The 17398-nt window shown below is 37.1% G+C and overlaps 1 protein-coding gene across 10 annotated transcripts in view; it reads left to right on the plus strand.

Moving 5' to 3' along the window:
- The window catches only part of LOC132194337 (CUGBP Elav-like family member 2), a 277639-nt gene that overhangs the window by 147155 nt on the left and 113086 nt on the right, over positions 1–17398 (plus strand). For all 10 annotated transcript variants that reach the window (XM_059615532.1, XM_059615531.1, XM_059615534.1 and 7 more), the window contains one exon: positions 189–367. In XM_059615532.1, coding sequence (XP_059471515.1) covers positions 189–367 — 179 coding nt within the window. The remainder of the gene's footprint in view (positions 1–188; positions 368–17398) is intronic.

A 17398-nucleotide genomic window follows, 5' to 3' on the forward strand; every position in this document is an offset into this window, starting at 1 on the left:
TGTAAACTTTGTAGACTAGATATTTTTTTATTTGAGGGAAAAAATTAATACAAAACTTCTCCAAAATAACTTGCAATAAACTACCACGATTGCAAAAGTTTATTTCGTAGTAAGCTTTTTTCTGTGCTCTTTTACAAAAGTTTAGATTACACTTGCAGTAAATTTAATATCCCGTTTTAATGTTGCAGGAACATGAACAACAGCTGCGGCGGAATGTTGGACCAGCCAGACCCAGACGCGATCAAAATGTTCGTCGGCCAGATTCCTCGCAGCATGGACGAGGAGAAGCTGCGCATAATGTTCGAAGAGTTCGGCAAAGTGCACCAAATCAACGTGCTGCGGGACAAAGTGACCAGCCAGAGCAAAGGTACGTGTGTCCGGATTTTCAATTTACCCCACTCGGATTTATTATCAGCTCAGTCGGCCATCGCGGTTTATTTTTGGGCTCCCGGGGCTGTCCATTAACGGCGGTATATCGAGAAATATAACTCAATCAGGCGCGGCTCCAAATGGAAATCCTGTGTTCGCAGCGAGAGAAGTTTGGGGCGGCGTATACCGTTGAGACACTCGTCATACATCATCGGCCCGGCTGAAATGTGTTTTGCGCATTCACCTGTCTGCGGCACAACCGACACCATATCTATAACAATGCGTCTGCGAGAGGCCGAACAAACTTTACGCCCGGGCCAAATTTCGAGCCAACTCAACTTGTCCTCCGCCTTTGATATATCTCCTACGCACCAGAGAAATATTATTGAACTTTTTGTATGGTGTGTCTGCCCAGAACCATCTAAAGAATGGTGGCCTAGAAAAAATATCTCTTTTTACATTAGATCTGATATACGTCTGAAGTTTCAAATATAAATCCTGTCCTTATTGTTGATTCATATTTTTTGGGATTTCTATCCATAAAATTTCTTCCTTATAAGGAATCAAAAGAGCTAAAATTTTAGCTTCTATGGTATATTTTTTGTTTAATGATTGCTTTTTTAATATAATAAAATGGAAATACTTCCAATTCAATTGACTTGAACAAGAAAATCTCTTAACAAAATGTGAATAAATTAAAAAAAGTTCAGTTAACAATTTTTGAAAGCACACCTGCATTAGTTTTCATTTTAAAATAATTTAAAATTGAAATTGTCTTCAGATTTAATTTTTAATTTAAAGAAAAAAAAGGAATTTTGATATAAGTACGAGATAATAATGTTGGGCGGGCAGGAAACAATTTTTTTCTTACAATTAGCAGTAAATTGCCGTTGAATTTTTTTCCTTCCAGAGCTGTAAATCAAACTGAGCAAGAGGAAAAAAATGAAATGAACTTGCTCAAAATAACTAATTAGCAAAAGTTAATGTCAGGCCCCATCGTCATGTGTGGCAGATGGTCCCGGGCAAAAGAAAGGCTTCAGTGTGTCTGAGCCACGTTTGCAAACTTTCATAATAAAAGGTGTAGCGCCAGCAGATATATATTATTATAACGGACCATATCACTTTTATTTTGGCCTCTTCTTCTGTTCTTCTTTGGCACCTCTCTTCTTTTTCGCGCCCTTTGTGCCAACTTTTGGCAATGATTGAACGAAGTTAATAAAGCAATTTCGCCGCCGCCCCAACACACACAACAACATGCTGCTGCAGTTTTTGCCTTTGACTGCGCAGCCAATCGAGTGTTGCCTCTCTGGCTGGGGCCGTCACAACTTCTTTATTATTTTTTTCCGCTCTCGCGTTTTCTCTCTGCGCGCAAATTGAAGTTGAATGTATTTTGTATACACGAAGTCTCTCTCTTTTCCTCGGGTTTATTTTTCCCCATCCTGGCTGCAGCAAAGTCGCTTGGAAATCAATTTTGCATAGCTTACGATCGCTCGCCGCTCGCTCTCCCTGGCATTTATTGAGAAAACTTTGCGCCTCGCAAATGGAGCGAAGCTATTCACCAAAGGAATCCATGCAGGTTGAATTGCAAAAGGAAAAAATAATAAATATTTCTCGTTTTATTTATTTAAGTAGCGTAGGTTTTCAACCTGCAATTTTGCATTCCACCAATTTTTGCTGAAAGATGCTTGCAAATTATATTTATATTTTGGAAGTAATTTATTTGAAATAATAATTAATTACATAGATATATATTACAAATTTTTATACTTATACGAAAAAAATAATAAATAGAAATTTACCTAATAATAATTTTTTTAATTATTTTTCGACAATTATGGCTATTATCAATGATTTTCAATGTTTTCAATTTTCAGAAGCATTTCATAACGTTATTTTTTATTTTGTTTTTAAGGCTTAATAAATTATACAAGAGAATTCCAATTAAAGATACTGAAGCTGCATCTAAGTGAATTACAATTTCCTCCCGGTATTCTGAAGACATTTATAATTCTTATCGAATAATTTAAATGGTTGATGTTGCATTATTTCGAAATGAGGGAATTAAAAATACTTGAACTATTACTCCATAATGTTGTTGAAAGCACCGGCCTACAACCCCTCCTTGGAGTTGGCTGGATTTGTAATTTCTTTCTCAAAAAATATTCTTAAAAATAATGTATTTATATAATATGATTTTATAGCTAATTCTGAGCGATGTAAAAAATTTACATTAGAAAAATACCAAAAACAGCCAAGTCTGTGAAGAAATTTAATATAAAAAAAGGGAGAAGAAACTCCCGCGTCTAAAAAATAAAAACTATAGCTATGACGAGAAATTATTGTTGTAATTTTTCCGGCTTGCTGAATAGCAAGCAGCTGGGCAAAAGTTGTGGTACTTGCGCCAGAGTTGGAACGAATTCATAACGCGCTATTATTGTCTACACAATTTATTTCCACACTCACACACACATAAAGGAGCAGAGCTTGAAGGAGAGAACTCGGCTAGCTGTGTGTTGCGGTCGGCACATTTTCAGCAAGTAATCGCGGACGGGAAGTTTGCATTCAAACTTCTTGCGGGCGAGTAATAATACAGCGAGTGCCGCCCGAGTTTTGGTCATAGACGACACGATTATGACATTACACGGGCTGACAGTTTCTGTCCCGGCCGCAGCTTTGTCTCGACCGAGAATAGAAACGTGACGAGCCTTGTCTTATCAACCTGCCATAAATATTCCATTAAGCACGCCTGCCTCCTGTTTATCGAAGCGGTCACGGAAATAATTCCGAATGGATGGCCTCACCCGCCAAATCGACTCGCTATTTTATTGTTGCCCGTTGCTCTGAACTTTTTCTTACAATCAATAAGTGCCGCTTTGAAAATTAATAAAAAAAATTATATTTCTTCCGTCTTTAGTTGCTTTGATAATTTGCTCAAAAATTAGAATTAAAAAAGTGTCACTGTCAATTAATTGCTTTGTTTTTAATAATGCATTCAGTTTCAGTGAAAGACAATGAAAGTGTTTCAATTTCATAAAAAAAAGTAACAAAATTATTGGCTAACATATTTTTTTTTCTACAAGTAATTGTTTCTTGGAATATTTTTCTCCAATTTGATCTTATTGTTAGTTTAATTTTCTTGTACATTTTTTTTTTAATTTTTTTATTTATCTAGTTTCAATATTGTAATATTTTAAAGTGTCAAAAATATGAACTTGAATGATTCTGGACGTATTTCTTTTGAAAGTTTTTATTGAAATAAAAATTAGCACTAAAATTTATTTTCAGACTGGTTTTTTTTTTTGAGAGCTCACTTTTTTACATTTCGGAACCTCACGTCGTTTCGGGGGATCATCATTTCTCCTTTGATCGGGGAAAATGATAGGCAGTACATCAAATTTTCATTGTTCTTCTTGTCTCTCGCGGTCGTTTGGGTTGGCACGCGAGGAAATTTCCGTACGATGCGATGTGTGTGCGCACGAGGAGGCGAACGACATTAGACGGCGCGCGTTTAAAATCAATATTCGCGCGCTCACCTTGTGCATGTGTCGTTGGAGGCAGAAAAAAGACGGGGAGAAGCAAACATTACGCCGAAATGCAAATGGCACTTTTATGTATCGGGGAAATGTCACCGCCAAAAGTGGCGGCGCCGCGCTTTCCACAGATGCACGTCTGCATTTGGCCGCCGCGCTTATTTTGTATTCATGCAGATATTGCTGCCGCCGCCGCCACATCTACTCGTAAAAAGTAACGGATGCTGTTTGCGAGTGTGTGTGTTATTATTGGCAAGCAAACACGCCCCACATACAAACACGCGCTCTGTGGTCGCTGCTTTTTGCTGTTGCATCCAGAATTTGCACCACGAGTTCTGGGTGAGCGCAAACAGGTTTTTCCTTTTATTTGCCGACCGCAAGATGGATTTTCTGATTTAGAGAAGGCGGAAAGCGGGGAGGAAATTTAAATGAGAGGGAATGGAATATGCTTTGGTAATGCATGATCAGTTAAAGATTATTGCGATTTTGATAGTACATCAAAAGTAAAATAGATAAAAATGAAGCTTGTGTTAAACAAATAAAATGTCAAATTAACATATTATAATTATAATTTATTATTTTAAGAATATAAATTTAATTATTTGAAAATTTTAAGAATAAATTTATAATAAAAAATAATTTTGTAAATTATGTTTTTAATATAATTTTTTTACCTTAATTCATTTTTAACATTTTTTTTAACTGAGCCCAACTGCTATTAAATTTGTATTCAGTTTACAAAATTATTTTATTTGTGCGCTGTCAATCATATCACTTCTATTTAATAAATAATTCTAAAATTACTCCTTGGATCTCGTCTTGACGGTGTTATTGGCATGTGTTATATTGGGTAAACTGTTTAAATCATCATGTTTAAATTTTTTTATTAAATTATCTATTTTTTTATATACCATTTTTAATTTGAAACATAATTTTCAAATAAATATTATTAAAAACTCCGATTTCCAAGAAAAATTTTGTTTGCCTTTACTGAGCCCCCACTTTATATTGATTTCAATTCTGTCTAGCCCTTGTTAGTAATTCCGCACGAGAATGCAGCAAGAAGTGTCGACGACGAGGTACTCAGGCCGGCATTATATTACCTGCACTCGTGACCATTACTGCGAAAACCACACTACTTCTGCTTGGATCTCTCAATTTGAAACAATAAATAAAAGAGCGCGCGTAATGCTGTTTGTCTGCGGCTTAACTGGAGCAAAAACATCAAACTTTTTATGTGCCGTGCACTTGCTGGAGAGGAAGAAGTGGTAGTGGTAGTTGAAGGCACAATATACATACACGGGCAAGTTTCTTCTTTATTTCTTTCCTCGCTCGGCTAAATTGTGAATAAGCGAGGGCGGAATTAAAGCAGCTGCGGTGTGGAGAAATGGATTGTTTCTCTTCGCAAGAAATATTATATTTTAACAATGCAAGTTAAAATAGGGTCAACACCAAATTTCTTGTAGAAATTAATTTGATTTGTTTTCTTGAAATTTTTAAAGGTAAAATTTTTCTAAAAAAAAAACCTTCTCGTTGTAATTCAAATTTTTTAATTAACAATCATTTAATTTTTATAAAAATACAGAGAGATAAAAAATATGAAAATCTGCAACCTAAGTACAGCATTTACCGCAATTAAATCGACATACGCATTAGTCTTTAAAATATTTATTACAAACGAATTCAGGATATTTGATGGATTCTTGTAAAATTTATACTCGCAGGTATATCTTGGCTGAAAGCCTTTTGGATTAAAAATAATATACGAGAGAAGGTGGAGTCGCTCTCTCAGCATGTATGCCTTTGTTCCAGTTTTTGCGCAGAACGAGCCAGAACAAAAGGTAAAAACACATAAAGCTGCGGTTTCATATATTCCTCTCCCGCTGCAAGGATAGTGAAATGATCTAGTAGAAAAGTATGATGTAGAGAGATGAAGAATTTATAGTCGGGGCCGGTTTTATTACAAATAAAACCGCATCACATTCATGTTGATTTAAATCAAAACCCTCTGCTGATGCTGGATGGAAAAAACTGCGAATTCAATTAAACTCTTGGCTGTTTGCAATTTATTCCAAGCTCGATCAGAAAAGGGGTGGCTTGTCGCAATTCCAAGATTACTTTCGGCTGCGTGATTATTTTGCCGAGCAGCAGGAGCAAATTGACTTCCACCAGGGATATTGGCTCGTTATGCTGCATAAATAAAGACACGCGCCGAGCAAAGCCCCGACGGCCATTACGTCTGGCAATCACGTGCCTTTTCGCATCTCGTCGGCCCCAATCCGCAGCCCGCCTGTAAAGTCCAGCCGCCGATCGAATGAATTCACCCCGGCACGTGGAGAGCGGAGGTGCGACGAAAGAAGTAAAAAACCGACCCAGGCATGCCGATAAATAATATCCCTTGTTCTCGCCGCCTTTTCACCCCACTTTTTGCTTTGGAATAAAAGGGACGCGCATTCCAGGGATAGCCAATTTGTTATAGGCAATGACGGTGTGGAATTTGAGTGCAAAGCAGGGTTTCGGAACTTTTAAATTGAAAATTAGTCTTGAGGATGCCGCTGAATACGGATAAAAATGTGATAATTGGCATTTTAATGAAATTTGATTTTTTGTCAACAAACCACAGTAAAATTTTACAAAGAAAATGTTTCACAATTTTTTATTATTTAGGGCAACATGCAAAATACTTCAGTTGATGTATTTATTTGATAAAATGTAATTTTTTAAAACATACTATGCATACGCAATGGAAACTTAATTTGTGCAAAGAGCAGATAAGTTATTGGTGTTCAATTTAAAAAAATTTTCTTAGGAATGCAGTCAATTTTTTCCAAAATTTAACCAGCAACACAGATGTTTTTTTAATAATTTTCTATTGCTGAAATAAATCTTTCCCAAACTGTTAGAGGGGATTGCTTAAAATTTTTTTAAAGTGCTTAACTCATGTTCTAAATTCAAATTGGCTTCGGGTGAATAAAGCTTGTAAATAAAGAAAGAAAAATACTGACATATTTCCAGTCCTAGGCTAGTGTTTCATGATTATAAATCTTTTTGCAATGAAATATTCCCATGTTGACGCTATGCATTTTTTACTGTCGGCCCGCCAGTCGCCACCGGACACCATGCCAAGTGATTTTTCAACCGCGAGTGTGTGAGTAAATTGTGCACGAATTTCCCTACGCGCAGTTTACGATGTGCCGAAAGCCTCAAAGTAGGAGAGCGCAAGAGGCTGTCAGGCAATATTTAGTGTCGGCGAATGGGGGTGAAAATTTTCAAGACTGACGCACGGAGCTGGAAAGTGTGATGCATATCTAATTTTACTTTCCTGCTTCCTCTCGGCGCGCTTAAGTAGAAGAAAAAATAACTGTTGGGGTAAACATGGGTAGGCGGACGAAAACAAAAACAAAACTGAATGAGAGAGGAAAAAAAAGCATGTGTGTACTGCGAGTTTCTGCTCCAGAAGTTTCTACTTGCGAGTTTTCAAAATTTTTTCTTTACTGTAATTTTTTTCGTAGTTTAGGCTGCAGTGCGGCGAATAGTTGGGTATTTCTCGCCTCTTGGTAAATACTTGATTATGAGTTTCAGTGAGTTGTTCACTAGCCGGACTGCCTTTTTTTTTCTCCCAACCAATTTTTTTTTCACAATTGATTGACTGACTTGTTTGGAGAAAAATATAATGAATTGAATTAATTCAAACAAAATTCAAATTTGAAAATAAATAGATTCTTAATGTTATTTTTAAGCATTTTATTTCAAAGTATTAATTCCTTTTGGGAATGTTAAAACTTTTAATTGGTTTTTTTATACCACGCAGTTTTACAAAAAAAAAATCTCTGTAAAAATTTCCACACAGCGCACATTTTGGTCATCAGCTGTGAAATCTTTGCTAAAACTGCTGGCGAGAATTGCAGGGCGAAAACTTTTCCACCCCTCGTCGTCGAATTTATGTCTAATTAGCGTCGTGCCGGCGGATAAAAATGTCGTATCAGCCGGTAGAGCAGTAGTTAGCCGATACTGTTATTGTCTCGGCGGTTCTTTCCCCGCGCGCTTCCGAATTAGCTTACGTTGGAGAGCGGCGGTGGCGACGGCGGGCGAGGGTAATTAAATTTTCACCCTCTTGCGTTCGAATGCGGCCATATCAGAGGGTAATGAATGTGGAAAGCGGAACGGCCTTTCGCACTACTCGTCGCTCGCATATTCCACGCCGCGATAAAAGCAAATCGCTAAGCAGCAGCTGGAAACTATCACATGGATGCAAATGCGTCTCAACTCTTGCAAGTTGGTAGAAATAAAGGAGGTCTTCGTAATGAGAAAGAGAGAAAGCTGCGGATGCAAACACGGCTTATCAGATTTTACGGCACTTAAAAGCAATTTGATTTCATCAAGAAGCGCTCCTTCTTGCGAGCAAAAGACGCGGTGAACTGATTTGCAGGCGGATATGCACGACGTGAAAGAAAAACTTTTCACCTTTCCTCTCTCTCATTACGAGTTTAGTCAAATTGAGAAGTTTTCCTCTAAGAGTTTCATTACCTCCTCTATAATGGAGGTTAATTCAAAATTAATTTATGGAGCTTTTCACCAGGATGAATAAAGTGCAGAATAATTTTGTTCTGTAAGCAGTTGGAATATTTGATTATAATTTCAATAATAAATAAGATCTTTAAATTAGAATTTGATGAAAAATTAATATTTTTATGATGTATGCAATAGTTATCTAAAAATTATGTAATATTTTTGTGTGAATATTATTTCCTGACATAGTAAAAATATTTAAAAAAAATATTGGCAGCTTTTTAACATACCAAAAAGTCATAAAAAAATATTAAATTTAAAATTTTTTAGATGCTGTGGAAATAATTATCACAATTCAATTAGTTCAAGATTTTTAAAGTTTATTTGGAATTAAGTACATCATAGTAATCTTAAATTATTCCACTCTTTAAATTTAACCAAAATAAACTTCATTTACTAAGTAAGTAATTCTCTGTGCTACAAAGCGCCTTCTCCAAGCGAATGCATGCAACCCGCGTGACCTCCAGATGTTGCGGTGCAGCGTTTGTGGCTTTTAAAAGTTTACTGCGCCGTGTGTGCTGCAGTGGAAAGAAACGCAATTTATGCAAACAAGGGAATTAAGCCCAAGGTTAACTCTCTTTGTTGTTTGCTATCAGATTTTCCAATGCATAGAACTAAAGAACGTTGCACACATGATTTCTTTTTCATTTAACTTAAATTTTAACTGGAAAATTTCCTCAACATTAAACGTGAAGGTATTTATTACTGACTAGTGCATTTTGTAACTAGAAGAGGAAAAACCGACAGAGCGAGTTGTAGTCGGAAAAGTAAATTTAATAGTGCTAATGGACGTGCCTCGGCATTAAATTTCCGCCCATTATCATTCACCTGGAGTAGAAAATGCATCGCCTAGGAAGGAATTCGTGTTGGAAGCTCGTTCTCGATAAGGCTATGCAGGATGCAAATGCAAGTATAAACACGCGGCAGGCATACTGCACTCGTTTCATTCACTCTGCGCATTATATGGAGTCGCCGCGGCCGGTGATATTTATGGCGAGCAGCACACGTAATGCGATTTCGCTTAATTTGCATTTTATCTGTTATTTTACGTCGACGTGCATTAGCGATGCAAAACGGCAAACTGCCTGTAAATATAAAAGTATAAGGAGAATATAATAACACGGAGCGAGTGTGATGTGAAGAATAAAATTTGATGAAATTTTCAGCACCGTCGAATCAATAAAACATTTATTCCAACGTTGGTGGAGAAAACGGCGAGTGGCGAAATATGTTTCGGACGAATTTTAATGTCGGCGCCGTCAGGACCAAATTTTAATCCTCGGAGAGAGCAGTGGGATATAAAATGAGAAGAGAGCCGTGCCGACGCTAAATAGCCTTTTCAGCGACAACTTTTCAAAATGAAGAGCCGCTTTTACGCGACGGAAGAGTAAGAGCGGGCCAGGGTTAAAACACTTTGCCTAGACTTTGCGACTTTGGCCCCACACACACCCAAAACACACACAGAGCTGTTAAAAATTTAATGCAACGTCACGAATTCACAACAAGTCCCAAAGCGCCGCACAAAAATGTAATTAACCCGTCCTCGGGAGACTGTAAAAGTTGAAATGTACTTTGTATAACTTTCTGATTACATAGAATTCCCATTTTGAACAAGTTTTAGTGTGTTTCTGTGGCAAATGTTTGTGGTGACAAAAATGAACATTAAAAATTTTAGCACTTTCATTAAAAATAATTTAAAAAATGACACAATTATCATTGTTGCTGTGTTGTATACATTGTTTACATTCAATTGTTGAAACGTTTAAAAACAATATATTTAAAAAAAGGAATCGTTGGACAAAATGGCACCACCACTAGTAAGAATTTTGCCAAAACTTCTGAGATAAAAAACCCCATCCGCCGCAGTGAGCCTGAAACTGAATGTTTGTAAGTAAAAACGAATTTTATGATCAAGGAAAATGTTCATGTTCATAATATTGTTTCTCATAATTGCCGGAACATAGAAAATTAATGAGCATTAATTAAAATTTATAACACTAAATTTATTGATGAGATTGGAGGGGTTTCAATATAAAATTGCTGTACAATTTCTAATTTACAAAATCGGTTGAAAGGGCTGACGAGCTCAAAAGCTGATAACTTTTGACATCTGATAAGTTGGCATTTTGAATATAATTTCTGTGTGCCACAAAACCGCGCCGTCATCCATATATGCGATCCCCTTTCAGAAAATCCCCTCGACGGAAATGTGGCATTTCTCCACTCGCTCTCTCCGGCACCGCTGCTAATTTAATCTACTTTCGCGAGGCTTTGAGAACAATTTCCCCAATGCAAATGGATTGTTGCCATTGCAGAGAGCAACCGAGAATCACAATTAATTCCGACTCCCCGCCGTCGTCGGATCGCTTTTAAACTCCTTTGTTTCGCGAGCGAGCGCCTTTTCTTAAACACAAAGTCTTGCTTGCGTCTACGAACTAATTAGGTGCAGTTCATTATTCTCAGCAGCGAGTGGCGAACTCACTTAATCCGGCCATCAATCAGGCTCAACTTCTGCAATGATTTGTCACCAAAGCTCTGTTAGGAAAATGCCCTTTTTTGCTGCTCTTCTTTTTCTTACATTCTGATGGAAAAAGCGAAATCACGGCGGGGTCGCTAAGGGCTATATCAGGGTTAAACAGCAGCCAGCGTTTTCTCTCTCTTGAATACTCCATTCATCACCTTGCTTGTCTACTTCCTTCCCTCGGCGGAATGGCGGCGCCGCCGCGACCCGGTGGCTTTGCACCGACAGAGGTATTTGCCGAGCTTTTCAACCGCAGGTGCAAAGGTCTGCCCCGCCGCACATAGTAGAGTGTCAGCCCCCCTGAATTTTTCGACCATTCAACCGGGCGACAGCCAACATAGCTGGGTTTTGAATTTCGTCCTTTCTCTCTCCAACGACCCGGCGTTCCTCTCTTGCTAAAGAGCGGCGGCGATTTTTTTTTTCGAGCACGGGCTATCCACTCGTCTTTCTCTTTTGTAAATGAGCTGTTTTGTTTGCGATTTTTGTATATGTGCGTGGAAATGTTTGCTGAAAAAGCCTGAATGAAGAATGATGGTATTTCGCGCTCCGCCAGATACGTGACACTCTCTCGGCAACTATTTTTGCGCAGGGTGACAGCACAAGTAAAATACTCTCGGTTCTGTGAAATGAAACTCCAACTCGGAAAAGAGATATGAGCGAGTTTTATTTACTTTTTATAACTTTGGTGCCTGAATTTTACAACTTAATTTATTATCTTTTTATATTTAATTTTTATGGAAACAAATTCTATTATAAATTAAAAAAAATCTAAATCTGCTGAGGTAAATATTAAATCAATTGATTTATTATGAATAAACACTTTCAATTTGTAGATGTTAGAAGAAATTTAACTCAAACGAATCCCTGGGTTAGCAGTGTTCCGACCTATAATTACACTAATTATAGCTCAACAAGAATTTTTTCTTGCTTGAAAATTTATATTTCATTTAGAAATCATTAGAATATATCAATTTATTAACCACTTCATTTTGCTGGGAGTGTAGATGATATATTAGGATAATTTTTTATTGTGCAAATTGACTCTGGTACACAATTTTTATTCTAATCTTACTTGCTTTCTTTAATTAAAATTATCTTCTGCCAGAGAATACAATATCTTTTAATAAGTGACGTCAGAAGTCTGTCTTGTATCCTCTTTGTAAGCGTATTTTCCAAGAATTTTCATCTTTTATTAAAGCTGAAAAATCTTCAATCCATCTCATTGAAAATACCTGTACAGTTTATTGTAAACTTTTGTGCCGAATGGAGAAAAAAACGAAGTGCTCTGCCTCTTATTCATGCTCAGACTTTTTCACTACCTGTTTACAATAAGGAAATGGCTTCGGCGAAAGCATCAGACCGGAGAGCATTCCTCGAGTCCAATTTCCTTGAAAGCGAAAGTATTCGATTTTCCCCTCGGCCCGTCAGGCAGAAATAGATTAGGAGACGTTTCTGACGCAGGTGCGGGAAGATTTCTAAACGCCAATAAGAGCGCGACAATTTTTCCTAATAAATTCACCGCGCACTCCGGTGACAGCGGCATTGATAAATGGCACCCTCACGTCGAATATAATATACGAAGAGGGCCTCGAATTTTGCACCGCGCACTAATAATAATAATAATGCGATATAAAGCAGCGATATCCTTTTCTGCAGATCCTCTCTCGAGTTTTATTGTGAGAGAGCAGGTTATTTGATGGATGGGCTTTTTTCGCTCTCACCATGCTGAGCAGCCGCTCGACGCTGGAATTATTTGAAAACGATAAAGACATCGCCGAACAAAAATATTACGGCTGCAATTTTACGAGGCTCCGAAGGCAGTAAAGCGGCAAAAGTTTGTTCCGCACGACGACAGTCAATAATAGAAAAGTTTCTCCGACGGACAACCAATATTATAGATAGATGGCTGTACGCGGCCGGGGCACTTCAAAGTCGACGGCAATAAACCCGGGAATTTTCAGAGCATAAAGTATTGTCAACCGTAAACACAAGAGAAACAGGACAGTCGGAGAAAAGTCACTCGGGGAACTGGCAAACTTCTCTTTTAATTGATTATTATGGCTCGGCGAGAATTCAATTAGAGCGGTGCTAAATTACTGCAGCTGCTGGACTCGCAGATTTCATCAGCTAATACGATAAAGAAGCTCAGAACAATTTCCACTTTAACTATGAGAGTTGGTTGAAAGTAAAAGTTATTATTACTATTAGTTTAATTTTTATTATATTAGCAAATATAATAATAAGAACATATTATTCACGAATTTAAACTTTAATGAATAAAATGAAAGCTTATTTTCTTTTTTTTTTTATTCATTTTGTATTTATTTTTACAATAAAATTACATTATTAATTTGAAGTCTTTAAAAAGAGTAATAAATAAAAAATTTAATTACGGTTTTTTGCAATAATTTTTTTATTGAATACCAACACGTTTCGTCATGAGAGTTAAAAAAAATATTCTTTTGACAAAAAATTAGATCCAACTCTAGGATTGCTTTGTCCAGTATCTTATATAATTGAATCTTTATATCTTTTGCATGAAAAAAAATGAATGATAAAAACTCATATTTATGGAATATTAAAATTTTTTAAAGTAATAAATTCATAACCATGATGTCCACTTTATAGTTGTGTTTGAAAATTTTGATGTGAATCAGATGTAATCTTTCTAAATAGGATAATATTTAATCTTCCTCATTAATATTTCTATGACTATTTAGACCTTCTGTTGACAAAATGGCGATCCTTTATAAAATTTATATTATTTATTATTTATTTATTTATATTATTTATATTATTTATTTTATTTTTTATTTTTACTTTTAAAGAAATTGTTTTGTCAAGCAAAAGAACATGCAATTATCACTAGCAAATTATATTAATTTTCAAATAAATTGAATTCTTGTATGAAAGGCTTTTAATCAAAATTCAAACATCAAACAAATAATTAAAATTTGCTCATTCTATTTCAAGCCAAATTCGATAGAATCTTAAAATAATAACTCACTAAAAACTTTATGGTCTTTAAAGCATAAAGAATATTTTGCTTAAAACTTAAAGTTCTCGCTAAAATTGGAGCCAAGATTTTTTAAACAGAGCGACTTTGTCAAGATACATAATTATGCTGTGAGAAAATTGTAGTGCGAGGAATGCGATAAAAAGTGGCGTGTGGAAATCGAAACAAAACGCCCCGCGAGATAAAAACGAAATAAAAAATGCGGTGACGGAGAGGAACACGCCGGTCTCATCAGCGGCCGTCCTTTCCGTCTGGCAACTGGGGCATATTCAAATTTTTTCCCCGGCCGCACACACCGCATTATATTCGAGCGCAGGGGTGGCAGCAGGGTAAATAATGACCATGTCGGGCTTCACACGCGCCTCCAGTCACGCAATGGCGAACCGCAGCTCGGGAATAAAATGACTAAATCCACGCCTGCACACTTGTAAGAAGTTGAGCTGTTGAAACGCGCGCGCCGGGCCAAAACCTATTATTTGGCATTAGCCGGTTGTGCACGTTGGGCGCCGTTCAAAATAAAACACACACACACGCAGCGCACCAATGGCAAATAAAAGCTCACGGAAAAGGGCCCCAACTGCTGGTCACTCTAATACCCTCCTCCGATGGCCTACTTTTCTTCACTGATGGATTGCGTCGGTGGACCGGCCGAAAATATATTTCCGTGTTTATTCTTGAAAAGCGACTTATCCAAATGGCATATATTGAATTGAATTTCCGGTAAAACGAGACCAGAATTGGAATTCTGAATCTCTTCAAATTTTCTATTAAATACAAAATCACTTGTATATAAGAGTTAGAAAAAAAATGCATTTTACAGAATTTGACTTTGGCCTTTGACCTATTTGGATAATAGTAAAGTTTGCAAAAAAATTTACCTGCTGTTATGAAAATTGCATCGCTTTAAAATCAAAACAAGCAAACATGTAAGCATTTGCTTGAGTTTAAAAAAAAATGGAATATTTCATCCACTCAAAATTTGGGCACAGAAGCTTTTCTTGAAACAAAAATACACTATCTGAAAATCAGAGACTTCAGAGAGGTGGCCTGAACAACACAATTTTGTCCAATTCATTTAAGCATTTTAAAAATGATGAATTACTTTTATGTAAAATAAGCTGTTTTAAAGAAGAAAATTTTTAATGGAATCAAATAAATATCATACCAACAGGCCATATAAGCCAGATAATTGGAGTAAATAAAATCTAAATATTTTTTATCCCAGGTCTTATTGACGCTGTTATATTTTTCCCCATCAATTTGGTTATTTGCCTGGTGAAGATTAGTGGATTTATTTTAATCAATATATAAACATGACCTTTCACTATTTGCCGCAAAAATAAATCCCACGCATTTATTTATGCATAAAACGCTGTACGGATCAAAATTCCAGCTGAAAACATTTTGGGGCAAATATTTAACAACAGCGTTTATTTTTGTTTCCATCCAAGTGTGCATATATCTCACAAAAGCTCGAAAATAAAATTTAAAAATGCTCTGTTTTCAAAATGAAATATTTTCACCCGACACAAAAGTTAATCCAGTGGAAAAATTGCACCGGCAGCCTCTATTTTCCCGGCTAATTGTGGTCACCGGCGCCGCTCTCGTCCTTTTAATCATTTCAACATTTTGATCCGCTCGCTCTCTGGCACATTCGAAACTGCGCGGAATCCCTCCGAAATAAACGCTTTGTTTATTCCAATCGGGACAAAAACGGCAAAATCGATTTCATATCCACCGGCAGAAACACCCTCAAAAGAGAAGCGTTTTTGCCAAACGACAGTTGTAACAGTCGAGCAAAAAATTAATAACGAGACGCGCAATATAATAATTCCAACAACCCTTTTTTTTCTCCGGCCGTAAATTGAAATTTATCCCCGGGTTAATGTGCGAGTCCGGCGTGGAGTGTGTGTTGTCGGCGAGAAGTGCAAGCTGCGTCCACCATGATTTACACCCTCGGGGGAGGAATTGTTTTAACTCGCTGTCAGAACAATCTTTCACAACAGCAAGCGTGTGTGCAAAAAGCAGTTGGGCGCGTCACATAAAAAGAGAAATCCGTTTTTGCCTCGCCGACTTTCTTTCTCTTCGCTTTTCTCTCTCCAATGGTAAACAAAAAATTGAAATCGGCGCAATCGCATCAATTGGAGCAAAACAACCACCGCAGAGACCGTTTGCGATTTTTCTCCACATGTTTTGCCGCCTGCCCGCGCGCGCGGCCAATACTTTTAATGGTGCTTTCCAATTTCGCTAATGAACCTGCTTTTTCGAGTGCTCTCTGCTGGCAAGCGGCGGGGATGGATGGATCGACCAAGGTGCTGCTTTTTGCTCGTTTATTTGCAGCCCGACATAATGAACCACGTCGCAGCGATTTGACAATTTACGTTTTTAATCCAGGAAATTGGGATTTTTCGAGCTCTGCGATTCGTTTTATTTTTGCTCACGGTCGCTTTCATTGTGTCGAGTGGCGTGCAAACACACCCTCGCACCGCTTCTTCGGTTGCTCTCTTATGAATATTTGAACTCGTCGCTTCGGCAAACATTATTCGTGTCATATTTAGTTAACGGCTCACTTGAAAATTGATGAGGCTGGCACCATCAAGTGTGCACGCAATTGCAACCCTACAAATAATACAAATTCATGTGAATTATTTTAATTAGAATTATTTAATTTGTCGGGTAAAAGAATTATATAAAATATTCAAGTTGCAACTTATTTTTCTTCTTATTATTATTTTCCTCGGTGAATTCAAAAAATATAATATCAATCATTTATTTTATAAACATCTTATTTTATCAAATTGAAATCTCAAAACAAATAAAGAGAATTGACAAAATGGAAGAAATGATGAAACTGAATAAATCTACCAAGTACGGTGGAAAAAACAACCTTCTTTGCAAATTAAAAAATTGCAAAAAATTTAATCAAAACAAACAAGCCCTTGAGGACGGATAACGTAATAAGGCTTGAAATTAATTTCGTAATGATGCCCCGCAGGTGCACAATGCTCTTCGAAAGTGGCACGACACGCAGCTCGGAGATTTGAATCATTGATCAGCGCTGTGCACGCGCGCCGCGGGTTAACATAATATACAACCCTAGTTGAAACGAGTGTGATTCGCAGAGCTGTAATTAGGAGGTAATTACACCGCCCGCGGGTCTCGTTTGTTGCCGGCCAAATTGAAATCGCCTTGTATTTAGCAAAGACCGGTGCCACTTTCCGAGAGTGAAAAAAGGAGGAAAATAACTCTGGCGGAAAATGCGCCGTGGCCAAAATTAAATTCCAAGCGCGCTTAATTAAAAGTTATTACGCTCGCTTTGTAATTGGCGCTGGAAAGAGAGAGAAAGAAAGAGGAGAAGAGGCTAAAAAAATACTTATTGCCGCTCTAGACAGT

The sequence above is a fragment of the Neocloeon triangulifer genome, unplaced genomic scaffold (genome assembly GCF_031216515.1).
Source record: "Neocloeon triangulifer isolate White Clay Creek 2 clone unplaced genomic scaffold, ASM3121651v1 ptg000006l, whole genome shotgun sequence".
NCBI classification, from domain to species: Eukaryota; Metazoa; Arthropoda; class Insecta; order Ephemeroptera; family Baetidae; genus Neocloeon; species Neocloeon triangulifer.